This window comes from Meles meles, chromosome 12 (assembly GCF_922984935.1).
Source record: "Meles meles chromosome 12, mMelMel3.1 paternal haplotype, whole genome shotgun sequence".
Classification (NCBI taxonomy): domain Eukaryota; kingdom Metazoa; phylum Chordata; class Mammalia; order Carnivora; family Mustelidae; genus Meles; species Meles meles.
The window spans coordinates 5,230,078-5,258,057 of NC_060077.1; the positions used below are offsets into that span (position 1 = coordinate 5,230,078).

A 27,980-nucleotide genomic window follows, 5' to 3' on the forward strand; every position below is an offset into this window, starting at 1 on the left:
TGACACTAACTCTGCCAAGAGAAGTCGGGGGACTAGATGAGGCCCATGTTCCAAAGCCCATCACCGAGAGCTCAGGGCCGGCCGCGGGGTGTATCGGATGGTGGGGCAGAGGAGCACCAGGTTGGGGTCCAGGACACTGGACTCAACTCCCTGCTCTACCTCTCCATTCTGCCTCATCTGCTCCTCCATCTAGAAGGTCTCAGGTAGTTTCCAACTCTTCTGCTGGGTGAAATCCAAGATCGCTGGCTACTTCCTAACCCCAGGGAGAGAATAAGACGAGCACCACTCCTCACACACCATCACCATACACTCTAGAGTCAGATATCGGGCCTCATAGACCAGAAGAGGGGAGAGAAAAGAGTTAACTCGAGGGGCAGATGGAGGAGGGACAGACTCCTCCCTGGAACCTGCCCAAATGTCAGACTGAGCAGTTCAGGACTGGCGGCCAAAGGAGGCAGAGAGAGACCCAAAAGCTCCCAGAACAGATGGGCCAGCCAGGGCGCAAGGGGGATGAAATGGCCGTCATAATCATAATATCTCAAATTCCTCTGGTGCATTCTTGTTTCCAGAGCTCATTCAAATCCATTATCTTATTGGAATCTCACAACTCCTCTGGACAGTAGATGGCCAGGGGCTGTGAGATCCATCTGGCAAGAGGAGGCAACTAAACTCAGAGAGGTTAAGAGATCTGCCCAAGGTCACACAGCTCATTTGCTGTCGGAACAAGAGAATCAGGTCTCTTGAATTCCGATTCATCTATCAGGGGACTAGCAATCCGATCCCCCATTTTCCTACATGGGGGCTTAGGAATGATGAGCTATATAAGTAATACAATCTCGACAATAATGACAATAATAAAACCAAACAGGGGTTGGTCACTGGTAAGGTGACAGGCACTGCGTTAAGCACTAAATGTATATTATCTCATTTAATTCCCACTTGGGCCCTATTTGGGGTAGATATTACTATGAGCTGTAATCTAAGGGTGAGGGACACTTAGGTGCACATGAGTGATATCACTTGCTCAAGGACACAGGTATAAACAAGTGGAGCTAAGACTCAAACACACATCTTTCGGTTCCTTCACAACTGCATTTGCAGGTCCCAATCACCACTGCACATTAGGATCCCCTAAAGAGCCTTTAAAAAATCCTGACGCACAGATATCACCTCGAATCAATTGAATCAGTGTCTGCACGAGGGGCCCAGCCGTCGTCTTTTTAAAAGAGCCTGGGGATTCCACTGGACAGCCAAGTTTGGCAACCTCCGTACTCCAGTTTCCCTGGGGACTGGTCCACTTCTCATCTCAGAAGGGCTCCTAAGTGTCTCTCTTTCTCCATCTGTACAACGGAGCCCCTTCAGCTGGGAGATACCAGGATCTGGCCTCTCTAGGCTCAGGCCAGGAAAGCGTTAACCCCCTCCCCACCCACAGCTTTGTCCTGAGAGCTCCAGAAGGCAGACTGGTCCCAGCTGTCCCTTCCCCTCTCCCCCAGAGGCAGCTAGGGTTTGGGGAGTGTGCATCCAGGACCAAGCCTGTTGTACAACTTTTATTCTGTTTCTCTCAAATTAGGCTTTTGTGCAACTGTAGACATTGGACTCTGCCACCTCAGGGACGGTGACGCTGCTCAGTGACATTCTCCATCTTCTCTAGGTAAACCCATTGGGTGCCCCTGAGATATAGTGAAATCACAACGGAGGGGGAAGCCTGGGGTGCTGCCCAAGGAACAAAGGAAAAGAGCATTTCAAGAAGAGCCTGTGGCTTGGTGGGAACTGGGACATTCTTATTTTCCAGGCTCTAGAAATTGTCTCTACTCTGTCCCTAGCAGGAAGCAAAGAGTCTTCTCTGCACTTGTTCTCCCTTCAGCGGGGGTGGGGAGCAAAGGGAGTCTGCTCCCCGGGTTCAAATTCTGTTGTTGGCTGCCTAGCTGAGTGGGCTGCCACACTCTGGCCCACTTCCTGGCCTGTAACTAAAGCGGCTGCAGCCCCTCCTGACCCTGACCTACCTAGTTCTCTCATTGGCTCTGTTAGTCGCAGGATGGAGAATCCAGAAAGCCTAATGAATGCAGAAATCCAAAGAAAAGCAGGCCTCCTGCGAGAGCTCTCTGCCTCTTCACTCCTCCTCCGTCGGGAGCAGCTGCCCTTGAAACATCAGTGCTTTGCCCAAGCCCCTGGAACTCACTGACCGACCTGGTCCATAAATATTGGACACACTGGGGCACACAGTGGGGAGCTTCCAGGACTGTGAAGTCTAGGATTCTGAGGTCCTAAAGGGTACCGTGTCGTAGGAGGCAGGAATCACCCCATCAACTCGGCTGATGACAAATGGTGGATCCCTGGAGCGTAAAAACCACAGAATCCCATGATTTGGGAATCTCAGAATCAGGAGCATAACCAGGCGTGTGGGACCTGAAGCTTACACAGTTTGGGAGCCCCTTTTTAGGAAAAAGAATATGAAATCTCAAAAATAAAGTTGGGTCCTTAAGTGAATACTTACTTGGAAGAAGACGACAACACAGGATAAAAATTTACGAGCCAGGAAAACCCACCAACACCCCCAGTTCAGACCATAACACAATTTTTTATTAATGAACATTCTGAAATACCTCTATTGTACTTTATTCTTTGGACTTTTGGACTACAGATTCTGATTGCCTCTTTCTATGGTAATTTTCTAATATTGTCATCTATAGAGAGAACAGAAAAATAATTCAGCATTTTTTCTAGGATGGTTTGTTTAGGAGGACTTTGGGGTATGTGGTTGACAGGCCCAAAGGTCCCACTGAGATATGGGAGGATATGTGTCCCTCCAAGCTTCCTAGTGCCCATTAAAAGGACTTCCTTTCAGAGCTGGGCTGGGAGTGGTGTCTCAGCCACATCTAGATATCCACGCACTGAAACTATCTTACTTTTAGTTGGTGACCTCCGTTGTAACCTCTAACAGCTCGCCTGCTTAACAATCTCAGACCCTTGGGAGAAAGCAAGTAGGGGAAATAGGAACCAAAAATGTATATAAAATTGCCCTCATTTTTGATAGCTGGTGATCTACACAACTGCTGACTTCAATCTTTTGCAGCATGTCTCTGAGAGCATCAGGAATCAAGGATGCCACAGGACCCTGGGGACTGGGACTCAGGACAGTTGGAGACAAGGAGGGTATAGAGCCGTGCAGTTTGGGGGTTTGACTGGATGACACGGTTCCTGGGAATAAGGGGAGGCAGGAAAGTGCGGCCCCATGAATGGGTTCAGTCCCTTACCCCTGCTCCCTGCCAGGCTGTACCCCAAGCCTAAGAAAGCTCTCCCACATGCCTTTCCTCCCTGGGCCCCAGGTAGAACTATACAGAGATAATGCAGCAATATGGTGTAGTGGTTATGGGCACAGGGCCTGGGGTTCAAATCTCCACTCCATTTCTCATGAGCTGTGTGACCTTGAATGAGTGCTCTCACTTCTCTGAGCTCCAGGTTTCTCACCTTAAAAGGAGGAGGATGAAAATGTACTCACTTCATAGGGTATTTGTAACGATTAAGCAACATAGCTCATATACAATGCCTAGCACAGTGCCTTGCCTGGCACTTGGATAAACGTTCAGTAAATGCCAGGTGTTACTATCACTACTCCTGTCCAGCTTGGCCCTTCTCACCACCAGAGCCCAGTGAAAGCCCCTTCCCTTAGCACTTGATCTCAGAGGGCTGAAATTGGCTTTCCTAGTATCATATGCTAGTCCTGCACTATTGAGAAATATAATTGTATCTATTGTGGCCCTGACTGGCATGGAAGTAAGGTTCTGTCACTATCAAGGAAAGGAAAAATGTTCCGGAAAGACCTAAATAAAAAATGGGAAAGGGGCGCCTGGGTGGCGCAGTCAGTCGAGCGTCCGACTCTTGGTTTTGGCTCAGGTCGTGATCTCAGGGTCCTGGGACTGAACCCCATGCCAGGCTCTTTGCTCAGTGTGGAGTCTGCTTAAGACTCTCTCACCCTTTCCTTCTGCCCCTCCCCTCTGTATTCGTTCTCTCTCTCTGCCTCTAAATAAATGTTTTATTAAAAAAAATAGGACAGTCCCTTTTACCTGTCTTCTTACTGATTTGCCCCAATTGGTTTGGGTTTCTATTCCATCTCACTGGCCAATCAGACCCCAAATTTCTGAGTCCTTTCCCAGAATCTCAAAGAATCTGGGGAGAATGAATCCATCCCAACCCCCAGCTTTGCTCCTTGAGAACAGAGACTATGTCTAGTTCATCTCAGTTCCCAAGAATCCGGCACCAGGTCTGTACATAAAACACCCTCAATGAACAGGTTTCAGAATGCTGAGTGAATAAATGGGATACCAATTTGCAAAAGAAAAAACAATGAGGGGAGATGACTTCCCAAAGATCAAAGAGGAATCTTCTGGCAGCTAGGTTCTTTTCTTGTATTCTTCTTTGTAATCAACATTAAATAAGTGTTAATGGTGGGCCAGGCCCCATTGATCGCTTTGTCAATCATCACGTTTAATCTTCCCTGAAACACTTTGAGCACTGCACTTCACCTAGGCAGTGTGGTCTGTTGGTTAAGACCTATATTCAAAGCCTAGCTCCAGAAATTTCTAGTTGTATGATCATAAACAATCACTTCCTTTCTTTGGGGCTCTCCTTGTCTATAAAATGGGAACGACAGTATATACTTTGCTTAGTTAATACATTAGACATGCTAACACATGCGAAGAGTTTGGCATAGTGCCTGGACCAAAGTCAATGTTCAATGAACAGTAGCTTATTTTTCCTTTCCTCTTCCTCCCATATGGAGAAAAAACTTATCATGATGACAGTCCTCAGATGCTCACACTAGTATGTGATTCCGGGAATGGGAGGCAATTCCAATACAGGGGAGAGCATGGTGCCAAACTCTATTCCCTTTCTACCCAGACGTTACTAGTTTATATTTCCCAGTTCTCTTGGCACCTAGATGGGATCTTGTGACTAGCCTCCAGCAATGGAATGTAAATGGAAGCGTTGGGTCACTTCCAGGTCGAAACAAGTTGTTGTTTCTTAAGTTGTTAAGAGCAACTGGGACTTCTCTACCTTGGTTCATTCTCTTCATCTTTCAGCCAGATCATGCCATATAACCTTGAAGTCATGTCATGGAGGTGGGTCCCTGTATAGCTACATGAAGCAAAGTCCTTCTTCAACCCACAGAGGACTAAGAGAGGAGCAGGACATGACTGGCCATATTATGCCACTGAGATCCTGGGACTTATTTGTTACAGCTGTCACTTTTGCCTATTCTAACTACACTTTCCTCATTTAAGTACCTTGAAACATCCAAGGTGACATCTATTCTGCTTATTCATTGAGTCCAAATGGTATCAGCAGCCAGTAGCCATTCTCTCCTGGTCAGAGAATATGTTCCCTGGAGAAAGAAGTGCTAGGAATTGACTTCAGTGCTCTGGAGGATTCATAGGAAAGAAGGGGGTGGGTGGAAGGAAGTCCTCATCTCTCCAGTGGCACTGCCTCCTCGGTTCCACTGGTCAAACAATCCCATGACTACAGAGAGTGCTAAGCTTTCACGTAGGTTAGGCTCTGGCAAAATGCCTCCCTCTCTAGCTGTTTCTGGAGAAAACTCAGAACAAGCAAAATTACAGCCCAAGGATAGGGCTGTGCATGGCTAGATGGCTTGTAATCACAAAAATCTATGTTCCAATGGTAAATACACTTTCTGTGTTCTTTTTGCCTCTACTTTTTCAGAAATGCCTCTTGCACCTAGAAACAGTTTAACCCAATGCTGGCTAAAGCTCTGGTCTGGCTTTGCCCCAGTGGAAACCAACACCACCATGGTCTTGAGGACAGGACCCATCAACGGAAATGCCGGGTCGACCAGGATTACATAGAGCGGAGATTTCATGGCTCCTGGGTCTGGGTCCCTTTCTTTCCGGTGACCAGTTATACAGGGGGAGAGAAGAGGATGCTAAGAATAAACGTGGCACGACTTCTCAGTTACAGATGACCAGGCTAACTCTAGCCAGTGAGCTGGCAACTGTTCATCCCCGTCCTTAAAGAGAATGAGCAAGGGGAGTATCTTCTCACTTCTATAAAATGGTAGACTCCATGGACGAACTGGGTTCTTCTTGGGTGTGTCAGGCTCTTCCAGTGGATCACGCCAGTGCTCATGGTAACTTTGGAAGAAAGTCATTTCCCCCATTTTAGAGATGATAAAATTGAGGCTTGGGGGAGAGAAATACAGTACGGTGAGGGCTTACTTTGCTGTCCTATTCCAAGTATCGTATATGCCATAGGTCCTGTACGAAGCACGGTACAGAGCAGAAGCACCTTTTCAACCCCAGGCACCATTTCTGATGCGTCAAAGGATGGGAAGCAAAAAGAACACCTCCCCCACCTACCTTACAGTGTGAGAGCACAGCTCAAAAGCACAAATATCCATGAAGTATTTGGAAAATACTATATGAATACAAACTATTAATTAATAAGTGAGTGAGTTGGTCCAGAGGTGGGCAGTCTAGCATGGAGGCTGAGAGCACAGGTTCTGGAATCAGATGGGACTGGGTCTGAGGAACTTTTGACCCCTCTGAACCTCAAGTTTCCTCATCTGCAAAACAAAGACATGAATATTCCCTGTCTCAGAAGGCCTCATGAAGCTCCAGTGAGTTAGTGCATATGGAATGCTTAGCAGAACGTCTGACTTATACTGTTGTGGTTGTGACTGTTCGTGTTATAAATAACTCAACTAGTCTTAGTTTTCTCATCTGTGAAACAGAAAAAGAAACCATTTTACCCATCTCACAATGCTTTCATAATTTCAAACGTGCCGACTCTGCAGATGAGATAAATCACCCCCAAACTTAAGAGGGGCTGGACACAGCTGGGAAAAGATGTGGCGGGAGAGGACTGGCTCCGGGAGGACACCCCTCCCCACTGCCTTTCCCGCCTGCATGGCATTCAGGTGTCCCAGGCAAGACGCTGGCATTGTCCTGACTCTGAGTAAGCCACAGCAGCAGATCTGGCTCCTGCAGCCTCCCAGCCTCCTGCTGGTAGAACACAAAGGCAGAAATAGCTCCCTTGGTGCAGGACACCCATTTCCTCCTCCCTGTCCTGCTTCAGCTCCCCAACTTGCCTGAGGAGAGCATGGAATGTGTCTGCTTAGCTTGGCATCTTGAGAATCAGCAGTGGGAAGGCTGGCCCTCATTACATGCACAGCCAAATCTCTTTCCTCTCTGAACTCTTAGGGCATCTAGCGCAAACACTGTTCCTAGTTCCAAGTAAATAAGGCAATGGGAGTCGGCTGTGTCCTGGGCCCTGTGCTAGCTGCTGACTGTATGGAGATAAATAAGACAAGGCCCTCTGGTCAACTATATACATTTCCACACTAATTAACATGTTCTGGGATTGCCCATCTATTGATATTCTATTCATCAGCCTGATGGTTTATGTTTTTACCAGTAGTTATCAGGGCTGGTTAGCCACTGACTAGCTTCTTTAGCTGGGAAAATGACTTCACCTTTCTAAGGTTCTATTTCTCATTTGTAAAATGGGAGAGAGAGGGTGCCCTGCGATCAACAGTAACTGAGACAAAGAATGCAAAAAGCATGGCACCAACAGCATGGTAAGTGTTCGATGGTTGGTACTCAATCTGCTCCTTCCAAGAGCTGTAGCATTCCCAACCTGGGAAGGACAAATATACAGCATGCATACTGTTACCTCCCATTCCTGCACCAATGACAGACATCACTAATCCAGCAAAACGCTCTTTGCTACTGATCTCAGATCCATCCCAAGAAGCCATCTCAACATGGAGCTTCAGGCAACTACTACCAATCAGTTGGAAGTCTTGGACACCTTTGACACCTTTGAAATCTTCTATGGAACCCTTACATCCTGTCCTTCCTTATTCAGATAGTTTGGCTGATACTCCTCTTCTCTGGAACTTTATTCTGGGGTTCAGTCATAACCTCCTTAGAGACTGATGAGCATGAGGACAGGTCAGATGCATGCAGGGGATGCCCATTAAATGTAGGTACACATTGATGTGCCTGTTTTCAGCCAGATGGGCTCCCATTCTGCTGAATGATCTTGAGAAAGTCACTCTTCGTCTCTGGACTATCTATCTATCTATCTATCTATCTATCTATCTATCTCCACCCCACTACCCCAGAGGTAGTGCATTAGTGAGACATGGTGGTTAAAATCTTGACTACTGGGGCCTTTGGGATGCTGGATCTACTTTCTGGCTGTGTTACCTTGGAGAAGTCACATAATCCTCCTGAACTTCAGCTTCCTCACTTGTTAATTAGAGATACGAACAGTACCATCTCAAAAGCTTACAGGGTTTGAGAGGTGAAGTGGGACAATAGTTTGAGATACTGACCTATGTGGGTTTTTTCCTCCCTGTATTTTCCCCTCTGGTTTTGTTGTTGTTGTTGTTGTTATTTTACCGTTTAAGCAGATCGTGGGTTCTACCCTCTGCGTCAGGGGAGGCATGCGTCTGGGCAGGGGAGGCGTGCCTCTGGGCAGGGGAAGCGTGCGTCTGGGCTGGAAACAGGAAGATAGGAGTGTTTGCAGCTTTTGCTTTTTGGAAAAGTCAAAGCCTGCAGGGGAAGGGGATTTATGGACTTAGGAGAGAGTCTTAAAGAAACACAAAGGAAGAAAGATTTCTCCAGAGTAGAAAGTGATTGTCTCCAGACTAGGGAGAGGGGAGACAGAGTGGAAGAGGGCACCCACAAGACCAGAAGGGTGCTGTGGGGGCAAGAATGATGAATGTCTCCATGTAATATGTGTGAACTGATGGCCAATGGTCCGAGCTCTGCCAAGCTGAGCAAACTTGGACAAGTGAAATAACCTCTCTGGACCTGTGTCATCACTTACAATCTAAGGCTGCTTTTTAATCACTCCCCAAGTTAGTGCAAAGCAATACAAAATCCTGGTGTCACCAAATATCTATTATCCCACCCTCTTCGTCAACACCAGTGATTTAGCTTGTGGTCCTCTGCACCACCATTTCTGAGTTTAACTCTGGTCAAGAAAACACATGGTTAACTACCAATATCTCTTGTCTACTTGTCTTGAAGGGTTATCCCTCTTCATGGATGGTTCGATAATCCTCTTGCTGGGAAGAGCACTTCTAGCATGAAAGGCACTTCCTGCTGGCTGATTCTCTTTCTGAGTGATTGCGCAGTGTGGGAGGAGACCATCAATACCCCAGGGCAAGCCCTCACCAAGCCCCGAGCCCTGTGAGGTCAGCTTTGATGCTGGGCAATCACTTTTCCCTCTGCCTGAGCCCAGTCTTGGGGCGAGCCTCCACTAGAGTGACCATCTAGAAATTTAAAAGTAGGAGAAGAGCTAGGCCTCATCAGTGACATTCTGTGCTCTGAATATTGCCTCTGGGGAACAAAGTGTTGGGTAAGAGAAAAGTCTAGAGCAGCACATCTGGGCTGTAAATCCTACCTCTGACCCTTACAAGGTGATAACCTTGGCTGAGTGGCTTAAATCCTCTGAGCCTCACTTTTTCCCACCTACAAAATAGAGACAATGGTATCTCCTGCATAGGGTTGGGGTGAAGCCATAATGAATAATATCTACAAACTGCCTAGCATAGAGCTTGGTTTCTGACTAGGAGAGATCTAAAACTTCCCGGCATCACAACTAACTTATATGACCTTGGGCACGTCACTTTGTTGGTTCAGACTTTTTCTTTTTTCTTTTTCTTTTCTTTTAAGATTTTATTTATTTGACAGAGCTAGAGAGAATGCACAAATAGGCAGAGTGACACACAAAGGGAGAGGGAGGAGCAGGGAGCCTGACATGGGCTGCATCCCAGGACCCTGGGGTCTTGACCTGAGCCGAAGGCAGTTGTTTAACCTACTGAGCCACCCAGATGCCCCTATCTGTTCAGACTTTGATTCACTTTTTGATGATATTAACTCCCACCCTGCCTGCTAATTGCTGGTTATTTATAGACATGTCTCTCCTACTAAAATGTAAACAACCTGACAGTAAGAGAAAATTGTATTCATTATTATGCTTTGCCTACAGTAGAACTTCTGTGTTGAAGGTATGAATGAACAATCAGAAGGGAGATGTAAAAAAAGGGATCCTGGCAATCATGATTCTTTGTTTCTGATAGGAATGAATCTGGATCTGTGCTGGGTGCACAAGCTTTTGGGGTCAAAGACACGGTCCCACAGTGGGAGGGGGTCAAGAGACCCAGGGTGTCGAGCCTCAGTTTCTTCATCTGCTAGATGAACACACGAGGGGCACTTACTGTTGTAGGGACCAAATGAGAACAAACAAAGATAAGGATATAGCATGATTTCATGACGTGACTTTAGGCAAGTCATTTCACATCTCTGAGCCTCATCCTATTTGTAAAATGGGAATAAATTCTTTTTTTTCCCCCCCTTTTCCCCAAGGAACTCGGAGTGGTATGGTCTCTCAGGACTAAGGGTCAAGTGGGCTCACATTTTGGTTCTCTCTCTGGCGTTAACTTTCTGATGCTTCATGGAGGGCCCTTTGCTCCTTCTGTGCCTCAGTCTCCCCATCTATAAAACAAAAAGGCTGAATGCAAATTCTTCAAAGGTCTCCTCTGACCCTCCCATCCTGACCGTAAGCTAAAAGCCCTTGCAAAGTGATGGTGGTTTGTAAGAAGCCGACCAATGGAAGGTGCCATTACAACAATGTTTCCTGCTGGAAACAATAAGCCACATGATAAACAGTGGCCCTGAGTCCACCCTGCACCACTGCCCAGACATCTGTCCGTATGGGAGTGGGCTGAGCCCCAGAATCACCTGCCACCTGGCCGTGGAACAGAGGCTGGCCAAACAAAAGCCTCCTTATCAGCTGGCAGCTCTGAAACAGGATCCCAGAAACAGCCAGAGCTGCTCACCTGCTCTGCTAGGCACAAGCTGGGTCCAGATGGACATCTCATCAGCATCCCCAGACCAGGCTTTGGGCAGCATATGCCACAGGAGGCCTTTATGGGGCAGGATGTCGTATCTCCCCACAGAGGGTAGGGTGGCAAGAAAGTTCAAATGTGACATTGGGTCAACACCACTTCACTGAACCCAGTGCTCTCAGGCTGACTCAGGCTATGTACATTGGGCAACTCCTCCCCCTTTGTGGGTCTCAGTCTCCCCATCTGCAAAATGGGGATCTGAACTAGAGCAGTGAGTCCTAAAGATCTTTTGATCTTGTATCTCTCTCAGTAAGAAATTTTGAGGACAAAACCCCCATATATGTGTATTTATGAATTCTACATGAACACTGTGGTTCTAATACATCATTACACATACTATAAAACATATTCCTCAGACCTCCCCATGTACAAGGAGACTGGATGATCTTGAAAATCCCTTTAGCTCTAAAATTCAGTAAGTCTCCGAGTCTCCTGATCAGTATCACATGCACACTCATGCAGGCCCTCATCATTGATTCATTCAACAAACATGTCAAGATCTCCAACCATGGACCACTGTCCTAGGTCCTGAGATACAGCAAGGAGTGAGGCAAACAGGGTCCCCAATTCCCAAACCCCACACCCTTTAGCAGTTCAAATGTTTCTCTTTCAAATAAAAGGAATTAACTTTGCTGTTTTTAATACTGGTGTTTCCATATGCTTCAGACTATTAGGTGTGCCAGTGACTTGGTGAGGGGAAAGTGTTACAGTTCATACATTCAACCAACACCTGTCTGGCCCCCTGCTGTGTATCAGGTGAAAGAGATACATCAAGGAGCACACAGACAGTCTCCATCCCCATGACGCTTTCAGTCTCTTAGGAGAGGTACACTTTAACATGTGTCCCACAAATCAATACAAAATCACAAGTGTGTTGAGAGCCAAGAGAGGTACCTGCCATGATAAGAAAGTCTGTAATTCAAGGTGTGACTTAATCTAGAGCATCGCAGAAGGAATCCCTGAGGAAATGGCATTTGAGCTGAGATCTGAAAGTGCAGTAGGTATAAATTAGGTACCGGGGAGAGGGAGAGCTTTCCTGGCATCATGTGCAAAGGCCCAGTGGCAGAAAGAGCATGGAAAATTTGAGTGACTGAAAGGAGAGGGGTGTGGCTGAATGGAGGGAGTGAGGGTCAGCATTTTAGAAACAATCTTGGGGAGGTGGGCAGATAGATGCTGGACTGGAGAGTCTTTAGGTCTTCTCAGGGAGTCATCTCTGTATTCTACAAACCAAAGGACAGGGATGGAGGGCTTTAGATGGGTGGAGGGGGTGTGTATGGGCTGACTCGCCTTTTGAAAAGGTTCTTCTGGCTCAGTGTGGAGGATGGGTAAGGAGGGGAAAGACAGAGAAAGTGGGTAGGGGAAGGACAGAGAGTGGGGTAAGTTATAATAGTAGCTACTGCTTAAGCTGATCGGGCATAAAACAAGATGGGCAAAATGAGACAAAGACACCCACAACCTTAAAAGCCAAACTACAGCGACAAAAGGTACAACAGGTAGAGAAGACTTGTAGTTGCCATCAGGCAGACCCGAGGTCAGATCCCAGTTTCACCTCTTATGAACTATGTGGCCTTGGACAAGACACATCTCACCACCCCCCTGGTCTCAGTTGTTCCTCCTCCACAAAGCATATGAGACTCAACACACATACCACTCAAGGGCTCTGGCTTCTTACCCCAATTCTGCCTCTTACCGGCCAGCTGTCCTTGAGCAGGTCACCTCCACCCTCTGAGCCTCAGTTTCTCCTCTATAAAACAGTCTTTTAAATACCCCTCTCCCGGAGTTACTGTGAAAATGGGATTAGGCAACAGATAAAATATGCTTGCTTCATAGCACAGGGCTGGGCACTTAATGACAGAAGGAGCTTGGCCTCCACTCTGTGCGGTGAGTATGCACACACGCTTCAGGCCCAGATGGCACCTCTCTCCCCAAAGGAGTGGGGTCTGTCTTATAAAATTCCAGCTCATTTGTGTAAGCTGAACTTTTAATGAAGCCAGGGAACGGTGGTCCACTGGTGATTCTGCTCAGCGAAGCTGTCAGCGGGATATAAGCCTAGGGAATCCGGCAACGAGAGGATTCTCCTGATGAGAAACATTTGCGTCCAGAGGATCTTAATATTTGTTTTGAACAGACACATGTAGACGTGAATTACTTAATGACTGTTTTAGGGTTCGGCATTGTTCTGTATTTGGTTTGGCTTTGTCTCTATGACATCTTAATTCGTGTTTTATTTCACGGAGCTCCGCACACAGGCTGTGGCATATGGGAGCTCCCTCAGCAAAATCTCCAGTGAAGATGGGGGATGGAGGGGGATGGGGGGAAGAGAGAGAGATAGAGAGTAAGCAGACTGTAGCTTCAAAGGTGCGCCATGAAGGGGGCGGCTGGGTGAGAGGGATAGTCTGGATCAGCATGCACGGATACAAGAGATAGACCAAACCCTCACCGTCATGGGAACAAGATTTGCCACTGCTATTTGGAAGTCTAAACAGTGTGTTTTTCAATTTCCTAATCTGATTGATCACAATCAGAGAGATTGTAAATTTCATGCTTGTCCATAACACATGCAGGGGCCCAGCTAAGCTTCTAACACTGCTATTCAAAGTCATCCTGGCTGCATTTGAGTCAGGGAGAGGAGCCAATAGAAGCAGATCAGACCTAGGACCCTGATTGAGAGGGCAGGAGCCCCCCTGTGACCCCCATCCCTGCTCCCTAGGAGCAAGGATGTCAAGGACCTGGGAAGTCCTTAACTGGCTTACTACATTAATTGCTTGAAATGTTTCCTGCCTCCATCTAGGAGTCATCCCCTGTTAGTCTTCCCCTCACTCACTCTGCTCTAGCCACGCTGACTTCCTTGCTATCTTTTTTTTTTTAAAGATTTAATTTATGTATTTGACAGAGAGAGGGAGACCATAACTAGGCAGAGAGGCAGGCAGAGAGAGAGGAGGAAGCAGGCTCCCCGCGGAGCAGAGAGCCCGATGTGGGGCTCGATCCCAGGACCCTGAGATCATGACCCGAGCCGAAGGCAGAGGCTTAACCCACTGAGCCACCCAGGCGCCCCAACTTCCTTGCTATCTTTAAATACATCAAGCATGCTTCCACCTCAGGGCCTTTGCACTTACTCTTCCCTCTGTCTCAAAAACCCTTTCCCTTTGGTTATCCTTATGACTCCCTCCTTTCACCCAGGCAGGCCCCGACCACCCCATCCAATCAACCAGCCCCCAGCCTTACCCTCTCTATCCCTTTCCCCTGCTTTATTCTTTTTTATAACACTTATTATAACCTGACCTTCTTTGATTTCTTCATTTATTACCTTGTTTCTTCGTTTATCACCTTTCTCCCTCCTGAGAACAGGGGCTTGGTGTTGTTCACTGCTATATCGAGTAGGAGCTCAATAAAATTGCCCAGTGAATGAAAGCATGATTTTATTTTTTAGCCACAGGCGGCTTCTTCCCTTCTGTGATTCATTCCCTATGGCTCATCTTGTCTTTGACACACGTGGGCTCACTCCAATCCCCCCACCGTTGGTGGCTGCTCAAGGAATGCAGACTGGCTTGTGTTTTAGCCAGAGCTAGACCATGAAGGACAAGAAACCTAATGGTCCACACCAGAGTCTGCGTCCTTGAGCCAATGACAGAGCAGTTGGAAATTTTATACAATAAGGGCAGTTCCTTTCCACAATCCCCTTCATTAGCACTGAACTCCGAGCCCCCCAGCAGGTGATGTCCTCTCTAGAAAGTTCAAATTGTTTTTTCTTCTGGGGAGAGAAAAAAAAAAAAAGGTCTCTTTTGAGACTCTACAAGCAACAAAGGCCTTATTCATGCTGATCATTCCTTGCATTTGTAGGTAAAATTGGTGAAATAAAAGAATCACTCCCATTTCACGGATCAGACCACTAAGGATAACTGTGTGAGTCTAGGCAAGGGACTCCACGCCTCATGGAGGGTGCCTCCCTCCTCTGGTTTTCCACATCGCCTTTTCTTTATTCCTACCCATTATTACAGTACTTAGGACAGTCTGCCTCATGCTGTTCCTTACTGGTGCCTGTGTCCACCTTTGCCACTAAATTCCGAGGCCCTCCCAGGGAGAGACTGTATTCATCCATCTTTTCCTCCTTGATGGGCCTGGCACATAGTAATAATAAAAACAATAATTTATTATTAATAGTAAGAGTTAACATTGATGATGATAGCCCTTCCTCTGTGCCAAACAGCACTTTCCATAAAGTAGCCCATTCAGTATTCTCAACAGCTCTTGGAGAGGCCAGCTATTATTAGCCCCATTTTATGGATGAGGAAACCAAGATTGAGAAGGTCAAGTTCCTGCCAAAAGTCACACAGCATCTGCAAATAGTAAACGGAAACAGACTAGCTGATTTGATTTGATTTTTTTTTTTTTAACAGCTCTACATATCTCTAGTGGCTCTTTGGGGAATGCCAAAACCACATTCAAGAATGAATACAGGGGCGCCTGGGTGGCTCAGTGGATTAAGCCGCTGCCTTCGGCTCAGGTCATGATCTCGGGGTCCTGGGATCGAGCCCCGCATCGGGCTCTCTGTTCCGCAGGGAGCCTGCTTCCTCCTCTCTCTCTGCCTGCCTCTCTGCCTACTTGTGATCTCTCTCTCTGTCAAATAAATAAATAAAATCTTTAAAAAAAAAAAAAAAAGAATGAATACAGAGCACCGGGGTGGTCAGGGGGCAAGGAACCCGTGTCACCGCCAGGCAACCCACCCAGCCCAGGTGCGGGGGAGGGGGCTGGCACTCCCTCCTGACATCTCATTAGGTAGCAAGGGCATTGCTGGTGGAGCTTTTGGTCTGTACCAGGCACTGTGCCGTGTACTTAACACAAATTACTTTGTCTACTGCTCACTACAACCCCATGAGCTCAGTCTCGCACAGGTGGGCCAGCCGAGGCACAGAGAGGGCAAAGTGATTGGCAGAGTCCAAAGGTAGGAAAGCTGAAGCCAGTTTCAGTCAAACCAATCAAATCTGAGCCCAGATTTGACTTCAGAGTCTAAGTTCTCCACCTTTCCACTTTCTCCCCCTCAGAAGTGTTCTCTCACACCTCAAAGTCTTAATAATGAGCAATTTAAAAACGCTGGTTTTGTTAAGCCCCCGCAAGTCCTTCCACTTCCCAGGAAGGTAAATCCAGCCACTCCAGAAGAAAGGATATTTTTAAAAATGCATCGTGCCCCGGCAGCATGCCTGAGGTGCTCCCAAGAGCAGGAAGCGTATGACCCAGGCTTCCTTCCTCATCACAGGAGTTAAACTTTCAGGGGTGTCCCCCCCCCATTTTTTTCTGGTGGCCTGGAGTGGGAATGGAGTTCATCAAGGCTCACACAGCCCTGAAAAGCACTTCCCGGGGGCATTTCATCCAACCTCCTGTACCCACACCAGCGGACATGTCTACTCGCCCAGTCAGATAGACATCTATATCCCGAAAGCTTCACTCAGACTCTAGCGCGAGTCACATCTATCTGCAGTGGGTGTGTCTCTTAGGCGGTGTTGACCAAGAATCCCCAGCCTGTCAGAAATGGGGGTGGACTGGGAGACAGTGAATCTAACACTGGATTTGGACCGCGTGCACTCATTCAATTAATGCATCCAAGTTCCATTCAGCGTCTACTGCAGCCCGAGTCTCTAAGACAGCACGGTTGCCAAGTGAAAACAGCCGTGTCAGAAATAATGCCCCCCACTGACCCCTGTACACCATTCAGCAAATTTCTCCTTTCAGAAGGAGAAAGGTTTGACCCAAACAATACACTCTCTTTCCAGAGAAAAACGATCATTCATCGCAGGGGCAAGCTTTCTCCATGACCCTCAGTACCTTGGTTTTTAACCACAGGCTGTCAGGAAATCACCTCCCAGCTGCCCCTCACTCTGCTCCTGAGGACAGAGTCAGCACAAATGTGCTAACTGATCTCTTGGCACAAAGGGGAGTCTGGAATTAAATGGTTCAAAGGCATTTCTCCTGCCTAACAATTTCGCCATCTTTCCCTTTATGCAGTAAAATCTCCAATAGTTCGGAATTTATGATCCTTTGGACAGACCTGGGCTAAAGTCTGCTTCTGGACTATTCTGCATAGAGAGGTTTTTCGAAGAAAATTACTAGCTTGCCAAAAGAATTGTAAAGGGAATTGCTTATTCTATTTAAGAGGGTGGCCTTGCTAGCCCTTTACAAACAGTCCAGCATCCACAAACAATTGATATGCTAATTTCAAATGGTTTTCACAAGTTCATTAAGTCCTTAGCGACTATTTGGTGATATGATTATTACAGTTGGGTCTGGCCCTAGACACTTAAGTTTCTTCACTCTGAGCATAAACTTTTTGCGTACAAACTTTTCTGGACCAAACAATTAAAAAAAGAGAATTAATCAAAGCCAGGAAAAATGACTGTACTTCTTGGGTGGGGACAAGAGAGGGGTCTCTTACTCTCCAACTATCTTACTGATTCATGCTCTCTTTCAGTTCTTATAGGCTGAGGCTTCACTTTGGCCACCCTACATCCCGGGTGGTCTGGGACAGTCCCCTTACATCTTCCATCCTGGAGTAACGACTCACAGCGAGACTTTCACTCTCAATATGAATAATGAATTATACAGTCACTCTAAGTTTGATGGAACTAGGGATTCAAACTAATTTTCAAGGCGTTTGAGTCTTCTCTGGACTGGCAGTACCTGGTCATCTCTACACAAACGAAAAGAATGCAGTCTGAAGATGTTATAGCAATCCATCCTGAACCCCGGGAATTCTTCACCAGCCCTCCCCCACCCCCTGACTAAAAAAGTCTGATCAGAAATTCCCTAAGCTTCCCTCAGGGAAGAGAATGATGGGACCACTTTCACCCCACCTCCTGTGTGTTAATTCTATCTCAATGCATGGCCTGTCAGCTGAAATCCCACGATGTTTAGTGCCAGCATCATTTGGGAGAGAAATGGGAGGCATGAAGAACACAATACTGGAAGGAAATGTTGACTTCCTTTGGCCATTATCAACTAGCTGTTTGTTTCAGAAGTGATGTCTATTAAGCAACCACTCTGGACCACACACTGTGGGAAGTGTTTTACCTGACTCAGTCCTTATAATTCAATGCCTGAGATGGCTACTATTATTATTTCTATTTCAAGCTGATAAAACAGGCTCAGCAAGGTAAAGCTTCTTGTTCAGGACTCTCAGCTAAATGCTAGAGCTGGAACAAGAATCCAGGTTTGCCTGAAACTCAAGTCTGAGCTCTTAACCACTATGATATACTGCCTCCCACTCTGCTATACCGATCTGACATTTGAGTCAGACATCTGCTTGCAATTTGATACACATAAAGCTACTGCCTCATCAAGGATGCCTCATGCATGGGGAGAGGGAGATGAGGGGGTGAGGGGGAGGTTTTGCTTGGAGTGTGATTGTATGATATACGCATAGTGCTATGAAATCAACCAATTGAATATAAGCTTCTATCCTGGTACTAAACTATCTTCTGAGATAAACTTAAAATATCCTGGGGAAGTTCATTCAGAGGAGGGGTAGCCCTCATCTATAAACACGTATTAGGTGTGTCACCAACAGAACTGGATGGTGTTTCGTCCAACCCCTCCCCCATCTCCCTACAGATCTGCTGACTGTGTGCTGGTCTTGACTCATGGAAACAAATGACATTTCTGAGGAGACCAAGTACCTAGACTGCCTCTAGAGGAAGCCACTGGGGCTCAGCTGATACTATGCCAGTGTCTCTGTCCCTTTCCTTCCTGAGAACTCAGCCCTGACAACATGGTACTTTCACTGTTAAGTAAGCCTACTACATTAGAAAGGATGCAGGAACTGACCTCGCTGGATGTGGCTGGCTTGGATGGGGCTGGGAATGATTTGGGTTTTACAGACAGTCTGTTGAAAGACGACTCAAACCCAGCCTTCCCTGAAGACTTGAATACAAATGCTCCCCGCTCACTTCCCACCCCAAACCAGGATAACGCCTATGAAACTGGAATCTATTCTATAGAGGGTCTGCACCTGTTACAGAAGTATCGAAGAAGATCCTTCCCGCGTGACATAATTTAGGGGCTTGTGACTCAGACTTTCACCCCAGCAGTGGTTTCCAGGGGTAAGGAGACCCATGATGGTAAAAGGACACCTAGAGGGAGATTGTCACACCTGGGGGAGGAGGGGTGGCTATTGTTAAAGAGTTTCAGATGCATTATGCTCAGATTTGTACCATGCTACAGATAGCATGAGGGTTAGGAGACTTCAGGCAAGTCATATAATTTAGAATATGACCAAGAAAAGGGCATGCCAGTAACGGACAGACAGGTAAAGGGTAAAGATGCCAAGTTAGGTGGACTTCAGGCGTTTTCTGTATTCAAATACCACCAGGAATCTGCTCTCCTCTTCCTGCATCCCTGAAATACATGGCAGACCCTGGACCAAATGTCACACAGGTAGTTTTCAATGAAATTATCTTTAGTTTCCTCTACAAGGGCATATTCTTTGGCCTACACAGCACCTGGTTTGCCAAAGTAGGTGCATTCCGAAGGCGGAATGGATGGCTGAAACCCAGGAAGACAGAACTGCTGACGTCAAAACTCTCTACAAAGACCCTTTTTCCAAGCAGAGAAACATCAGTCTTGGATGGCATTTAATGTTCTTATTCCCCTTCTCCAGCCTGTGTCACAAGGTGTCCCCTCCCTCCCATCTGCAAATACTGGCTGCTACTGCTGCTGCTTGAAGCCTGCCACATCCTGCTTCTCGTACACCCATTCCCAACATGGGGTACCCACCTCTCTAAAGACCTGTATGAGCTACGCTCCTATCAGACTCTGAAAAGTTCTCCAGCCTGAGTTTGATTCTGCAGATAGGATTCACTGCCACCCACCCCACACTCACCGGAAAGTTCAGATCCCGTGGGTCCAGAACAGGCACTCTGTATGAAGCACTTTCACAGACATGTTTTCAATCTACTCTCTAATAGAGCCTGCCAGGATTAATAAATCCTCCAAGTGGTCTCCCCTGGTCCACTTCGTTCTTTTTCTCCCACTGAACCACTCATCCAACACCAGCAAAAGATGAGTTTTCATACTGCCTTGATTTTCCCTGACAGAGGGCACAGCCTTCTTCCTTTCACTCTCAAACTCCTCTAAATTGAACGCTTTATGAAAAGAATTGGGTTTTCTCTGTCTTGGAATGTTCTCCCCAGCCTCCTCTCCATTCCACCCTATGTCCTCTTCTCCTCTTTTCTGCCCTTCTTTCTTTTCTTCCCTTATTCTCCCCATCCCACTATTTTCACCATCTATGGGTCTGTTCTCATCCTTGAGTTCAAAGCAATCAGATCCTTGTTGAAAAACCAAACCAAACTCTTCCAAGATCTTCTTCACGATCTTGGAAGGCTCCTCCCTGACTCTTGAGCTCAGAGTACTGGTTTTGGATGCTGGAGAAGAGAGAATTCAGCAGCAGTGGCAGCCAGAAAGGCGTGGAGGAGGGTGCTGTTTAGGGTGTATTTGAGGGAACAGCATATGGGCTTTTGTCAAAATGCTCAGAGCTCGTTAGTTTCTGAGCTGAGTATAGAAATGTGCCATTTACCTCTGAACACTTAAGCTTAAGCTGGTTCAACCCTTGTCTTCTTGTACAACACCCCAACTACCCCAATTCCACCATTCCTTTGCCCCCCCGTTCTCTGAGCTCTAATACCGAGAAAAGTTTCTTAGTCAAGTCCTATCTCACCTACACCGCCCACCCCAAGAAAGCAAAACCTTGGGAACAGCAGCTGCCAGGTCAGCAGACCATTGAGTGTTGCTCCCCCTAAAGACTCCCTGTCCGTTCTCACCAGCTTCCACCTCACACAGGCAATCAGTTCCCGTGTTCCAGCAGGAGACACCGAGTAGTGACAGGGAAAAGACAGGCGCCCTGGCCCAGCCGCCTGCATCCACCCCTCAGGACTCTGGGGCACACAGGCCAGGAAAGGACCATCAGGGTCTCAACTGCTAAGAAGGAGGTCATTACCTTGGCAGCGGCTTGCGGGCCGTGATACTGGCGACAATGATGCTCTCGGGACGCGGGGTGGCCACAGCTTTAAAGGTTCCTCGCCAGAACTTCTCAAAAAGCTGCTTCTCGCCTTGCTGAACGCTCGCCATAGCCAACCCAAAGGGACCCTGGGCGCCCGGGCGCTGTCCGAAGTGCTGAAACGTGGATTCCAAATGGGGGCACACCCGGCTCCGGGCTCACTCCGTGTGAAACCCAGAAGGGTGGGGTGGGAGAGATCGGGGGTTCAGGGCGGGGAATGGGATGCCTCAGCCCGGTCAGGCAGGGGAGGACGAAGGCTGATCCACCGTCTTTCTTTGCCTTCTGTGCTGTCTCTGGGCTGAGCTCTGAGCTTGCTAAGCCTCCGCGCCCCGGGAAGGGAAGGGAGGGCTGGCTTTCTCGGCAGCGCCAGGAGAGAAGAGGCGACGGGGTCGTCTGTGTGTGCGTGCGCGTGTGAGCTCAGGCGCGCCCGGGTTTTGTCTCTCGCACAATGTGACGTTGGAAGAGGAGGCTGGTCGTGCGAGCTGCACTTTCCTCCCCCCTCTCCGTCTCTCCTCCTCCCCACCAACTCCCTCCTCCTCCCGCACAGCCTCCTGCCGCCATCTGCATAACAAAAGCCCGCAGGTCTTGGGAGGAGAAAGGGCGGGGCATGTGCCTGTCACCAGGGCCCCGAGGCGACGGAGTTGCAGTGCTGACCCCTCAGAGAAGCAATCCTGGTACCCCGAACTGAACCAGGCAGGAGATCCTGCTTCCCAGCCTGCTCTCCTCCCCAGCGGTAGCAGGCCTTGACCCCTTCCCCTATTTCTTCTTGCGTGCCCTCTGGGCCCAGCCCCCTCCCTTCTCAGCCCCTTCCTTTCACAAGTCTTGTAGCAGATCTTCTGGGGAGGGGGCAAAAAAACAAAAAACTTAACCTACCCACCCAAGCCAACCCGATCGCCTCACTTCTGGGAGGGACTGCCTAGGAAGCAAAGGGGGTCCCTTGCATTCCTCTTTGTGCCTGGGCGCTACGAGATTCCCACTACCCAGAAAGTGCCATTTGATGGACAATCCGTCACCAGTCCGGCTTTTCGCCATCTGCCAAGCCGGGTCCCCGCCCGCAGAGGGGCGCAGCGTTACATCTGTGCCTGCGGCGCTATAAGGAAGGTTTCTTTTGTGCCTCACAGCCAGCCAGCCCAATGTCCCCGCTGCCAAACCCATCCAAAGGAAAGAGTACCCCCCACCCCACTCCAGCCCCTCCACTCCTAGGGAATTCAGCCACAACCACAGAAAAGTGGTTAAGAAATTAACATAGCTTGTCTCAGGAGAGGAGTCCCTTTTGGAAAAGTAAAGCTTAGGGAGAGGGATTTAAGGGGGGGAAATCAGGATTACAGGTGGATAGATACTTTAGGTCTCTCTCCCCATCTTCTACCCCCACCCACTTCAATCCTAATCCCAGAAAGTGAGAGTTCACAGTCACAAATAAAGCCTTCGAGGCACAGAGTCTGGGAAGACTTTCTCTGGTTTCACCCCCAGGGTTTTCATTAAGAAAGAGAGACAGTAGCAGGACTCCTCCCTGCATCCCTCACTTGGAGTCCTTTAATCTCCAAAGAATTACTACTCCCACTCCCCAGGTTGCAAGTTCCCAGAAGGAGGCCTTGCCAACCCTTAAAGGCCTCCAAGCACCGAATTAGCATCAGGTCTGGGCCACAGCCAGAATAAACCCACGCTTCTTGCTATGCTGATAGGGACAGCCACCAAGAGACCTGGGTACCAAGGTGAACTTCAGAAATTCTTTGAAAGGGACAGGAGGGGCATGGGAGAAAGGGGGAGAAGTAAGGCAGATAAGATGGGGGAGGAGAAGGAAGAAAGAACCCTGGAGAAGCAAGAGTATGGATGTATGGATCTAGAAATGTATGTAGCTTTGGATATGTGTTTATTTGGATATTTGTGTGCCCGCTTATGAAGAGTGACTGAGAGCTGCTTGCTCTGCAGTGACCCCTTCTGGTCGACAACTAGAGACGCATTTGCCGGTTTCTTAAAGTGGGTTGCCGCAGCCCAGAGGTGGGTTGGGCTGGGACCTCGGAGGAGAAGGAAAGTAGAGAGTACGTTCTACCTGTCCCCTTCCTATCCTCCAGCCCAAATTCCCCTCTTTCACTCTCAGGCCCAGCTGCCCACAGAAACTATCATCTTAAATGCCATTGAGAGCTGGCCCCTTAAGTAGCCTGGGATATTTAAAACCATCTTCAGACATGACATTTGGGGTCTGAACTGAGTCACTAGCAGGGGAGATATAGCAGGGATCCTACCCCCACAAGATCAATCAACACCTCTCAGCCTGTTCCTCTTCTAAGTTTCCAGAATGTTGATAAAGTTCCATTTGCATAACATTGCCTCTTTTGACCCTGGAACCTTAGCAAGAGGTAGGAGGAGGTAGCTGCTCCTACTCCCTTTTCAAGGTGAGGAAGGTGAGGTGTGGGATGGCCAAGTGACTTACGCAAGGTGGCTCTGTAGGGATCAAAGGATGTTTGCTAAAAATGGTTTCTGTTTTTGCTTGGTGGGGGATCCTTGGGATACCAGGCATTCCCAGGTGGAACTGTTAAAAAATACCAGATACCAATGAACCAGAGAAAGAGAGTTGTGGTGGTGAGGCTTCTAAACGGGGAATCTTGGGTGATATTCCAGGCATCAAAGCCAGGCTACTGGGGTTCAAATCCTGGCTCTGCCCTTTCCTAACTACATGATCATGGCACAGATTATGTCTGTGCTTAAGTTTCCATACAGTAATATGAAGGTTCTATAGAGAGTAAATATCATGTGTTTAAATGTAAGGATTAAAGGACTAGATGCATGTTAGGGGCATAGAATGGTGTTTGGAACATAGTTTACTAAAAAAAGGAAGTTAAAAAAATAAAAAATAAAATGGAGTTATCATTTGCTTTGTTAAGAGCAGAGCCTCTAGAGTCAGACAGAACTAGGGTATGAAGCCCAGCTCTGCCACTTTTGAGCTGGATGGCCTTGGGCTAGTTACAAATCTCTGCCTCAGCTTCCCCATCTGTGAAATGGAGATAGTAGAGGCATGTGGGTGGCTCAGTGGGTTGAGCCTCTGCCTTCCGCTCAGATCATGATCTCGGGGTCCTGGGATCGAGCCCCACATTGGGCTCTCTGCTCAGCGGGGAGCCTGCTTCCCACTCTCTCTCTCTCTGCCTACTTGTGATCTCTCTCTGTCAAATAAATGAATAAAGTCTTTCAAAAAGAAAAAGAAATGGAGATATTAATGCACATTTCCTATGGTGGTGGTGAGGATCAGAAAAAATATTCCCTATAAAGGATTTAGCATGGTGTCCAGTTTATAGCAAATGCCCATTAAATGGTAGTATTATTGCTGCTGTTATTGGAATCATCAGCTGTTGGCATCTTCAGTCCTTATTTGGTTCAATAATCACTCATCAATCCCTCTACTTGATTGGGAACAATCCTGGACATGGAGGGTTCAATGATAAACAAGGCATAGACCCTTCCCTGAAGGAGCACACAGTCTAATTCACCTTCTGGGGCCCCACTGCCTAACATCTGTCTCCTTTTCACCTTATCAAGTCTGGGATGCCAACGCCAACCAATCAGTAGTGGCTACCTAAGGAATGTGTTGAGAAAGATTATGAAGTCCTGTCCCAGAAAGACTGCTACGGTGGATAAGTGATATTTGCCACCACCATAGCAAAGAGAGAGATAGCAACTGTGTCTCATGTGACTTGGGCTGTAGGTCTGGCTTTTCCAATATGACATGAGCCCCTGTTCTTCTATCAGCTGATCAAAATATAACCATCTTGGTCTCATTCCCTCAGGGAATTGCTCCATTTTTCCCAGGTGCAAAGAGTCCACCTCATAAATTGCGACCTATCCATACGCTGGTTAGTGAATACAAACATGTCACGCAATTGCTGCCTGTCCTCTGTGGTCTGCTGGTGGCCCCCATCCATCAGCAACCGTCCACCAGTCCATCACAGCACTCCAGCTGGGACAAGACCTCAGAATCTTTCTCAACACATTCTTTAAAGAGCTACCCCTAATTGGCTGAAGTTGGCATTCCAGATAAAATCAATCTGCCATCCACGTCCAGACGAGGCTTCTTGGCTTGATTGGTATTGTTCTTTCATTAGAAGGAGGGGAGACCAGGGAGCAGCGATTCTAGGAGTTGCAAATCCAGGCACTCAGATCTTGAGCTAAAGAGATTCTTATGCATCTTTCCTCCTAGTGATCCGAGGAGGCAGCACCTCCAGCTCAGAGACACAGCTACCCCTCATCCTCAAGCAGTTCGAATCCTACCTCACTGAGGTTACTGTGTTACCTTGGGGAAAATCCTTACTCTCTCTCTACCCATGACTTCTCTGAGTACAGAAACTGATCGTTATCCACCAGCACCAAGGGACATTAGGGCACTTGACAGTCTGTACCCATTTCCAGGCATCCCATGAGCAGTGAATGATTCAAATAATTGGGAAGATAATGGGAAATATGACAATAAGACCAATTCACCTGTCCTTGGGCCTTTAAACTTTGTGCTAAACTATTCAAATTATAAGATTCTGTATTTCTTCATATAAACTTTTGGGGGGGAAAAATGATTGCACTACTGGGGTTTACTAATCCTTACTCCTTAAAAGTCCCACCTCGTATCTAACCTGAATCTCACCTTTGCTGTTAAATTGTCCATTTCTCTTCTAGTACATAGATATACACTATGGGCTTCCAATGGCCCTGGACTAACACAGATAAACCAGGAATACTTGTTTCCCCTGGCTGCGCAGTTCCCACGGGTCTACAAGACAAATACATTCACTGCTGTCCCAGATAATAAGGACAGTTGTGCTTATCATGTATATGTCACTATACCTAATGTTATTATAGTCACCAGTTGTGCTAAACCTTTGATATACCACTATCTCATTTAATCCTTGCAACAACTCTATGAGCAATGAACCACCGCTGTCTGAATTTTGCAGATTTGGAAGCTGAGTCTTAGAGTGGTGAGAAGACTCGGTATGTGCGATGATGTCACACTGAGTAGACTCAAGGAAGAGGCTAAAGACCAGAGAACATAGTTAGTGCCTGAACAGTGTGCTCTATGCAATTATTCTGACCAGTTTTAAAAACCAATGATATTATACCATTTTTTTCTCAAAATGGTGTTCCTTGGAATGCTAGTGGTAATTCCCAGAAGGTTTTAGGTGGTACCCAGGCAGAGACAGCATTGAATAACACTGGAGTGTGTGGTCGTATAAGTGAGAAAATATTCCCCTTCTCAATTTTCTTCCTAGCCATTAAGTTACTTCCAGAAGTAAATCTCCATACCCTTGATTTTCTCGAAATGTCTTGAACAACATCTCTTAGCACTTAGTTTTCAACAATGAAGAAAATGACTTTGGATTCAGAAGCTTGGACAATGAGAATTTAATAATAGCTTTGCTTTCATCAAATTTATTTTATAGTTATTTTCCACTGTGGGCATGTTATACTGGTTTTTCATTTCTAAAATATCCTCTTTAAGTAAATTGGTTAGGTAAAGAGATGAGTCACTTTTCTAAAAACTTTTCATTCATGAAAAAACATCAAACATATACAAAAATAAAGGAGCTAGCATAACAAGCCCCTATATCCATTTTTAATTTCAATGATTATCAATACATAGTTGATTTTTTTTTATCTTACTCTGACCCACTTTCCACACTTTTAAGGCAATTTGAAGCAAATCCAAGACACTGTATTATTCCAGTTGGAAACACTACAGAATGTATCTCCAGAAGATAGGAACTGCTTTTAAAAGCATAACTGCAATATCATATTAGACAAAAGTAACAGTAATTCCTTAATATCTGCAAATATCCCGTCAATGTCCACTTTCCCCACAATCATCTTTCAGTGTGTTTGTTGGTTTGTTTGTTGGAATTGAGATTCAAATATGCCCAGTCATTGTGGCATCCTCCCTAAGCATCCTTTCATCTGTAAATCCACCCCCCCACCAAAGAGTCACAGTCCATCATTCTTTCTTCATTTTTTATAAGACACTCGGCTCTTGGTCTAGCAAACTTTCCCCTAATCTGTATTTTCCTGATTGCTTGCCTGTAGCATTGATAACGTTTCTCTGTGCCCTTGATTTCCTGTTAAGGTAATGGTAGACCCTAGAAGTTTAATCAGATTTATGTTCAGAAGAAATTCCACCAGGTGAATACTGTGTGATTTTTTTTTTCTTTTCTTGTCATGCTAAGCGACACTAAATTTCTTTGCCTAATTTATTAATTTATTAGAGGTTTCAAAATGGCGGTGTTTTAGCCTCTGTTTCTCACGTATGAGCTATAACAGTTCTGTAGAGAAGTATTCCCTCATCAACTTGTTGAGCAACTCAGCCAACCATTGTGTAGAAAAGGCAGAATAAGTACTTGATCCTTTCCCTTTATTTATTAGTTCAAAAATAATGGGTTGGTGTACTAACATCCTTATGAGGTGTTACTGAGTGATGATTTTTTTAATCCTTAAGATGAACTTAGAGATTTAAATACACTTAGTATGTTTCCATTAATTGCCTTTAGTATCCTCAATAATGCTCTAATTGTCCCACCTTTAGTCAGGACAGTCTATTCAATTGGTTCCCAAGTCCTTGGCTATGATCCTAGAAGCCTCTGATGGCTTTGTTGCTTTCTGATATATCAAGATGTTCCAAGCTAAGCTGTCCAGACCTCGAATCAGCCAGTTCTCTGAACAGCATGGGGGGCCAGGGTTACTCATCCTTCCTGGGTTAGTCAGTCATGGTTTCCAGGACTTTTTAGCATAGAGACCTAGGAAATTTTATTTTGAGACAAAAAAAAAATATATCAAGTTTCTACATTTCTAGCTCAAAGAAGAGCTGAAGATTTTTCATATAAATCATAAATCTTACATTTGTATTTCCTTGTTGACACGCCAAAAATCCAAGTTTAGCAACACCAACATAATTACTCATTTCCTTTATCCCTCAATACCACACATGCCTATTTCAGGAACACCCAGACTCACACTACCACCCATAATAGG

General features: G+C 46.6%; 1 protein-coding gene across 1 annotated transcript in view; it reads right to left on the reverse strand.

The window, feature by feature from the left end:
- The window catches only part of SRRM4 (serine/arginine repetitive matrix 4), a 142,929-nt gene extending 121,520 nt beyond the window's left edge, over positions 1–21,409 (reverse strand). The window contains exon 1 of the mRNA XM_046025812.1: positions 20,919–21,409. Coding sequence (XP_045881768.1) covers positions 20,919–21,049 — 131 coding nt within the window. The 5' untranslated portion in view covers positions 21,050–21,409. The remainder of the gene's footprint in view (positions 1–20,918) is intronic.
- Between the last annotated feature and the right edge of the window lie 6,571 nt (positions 21,410–27,980).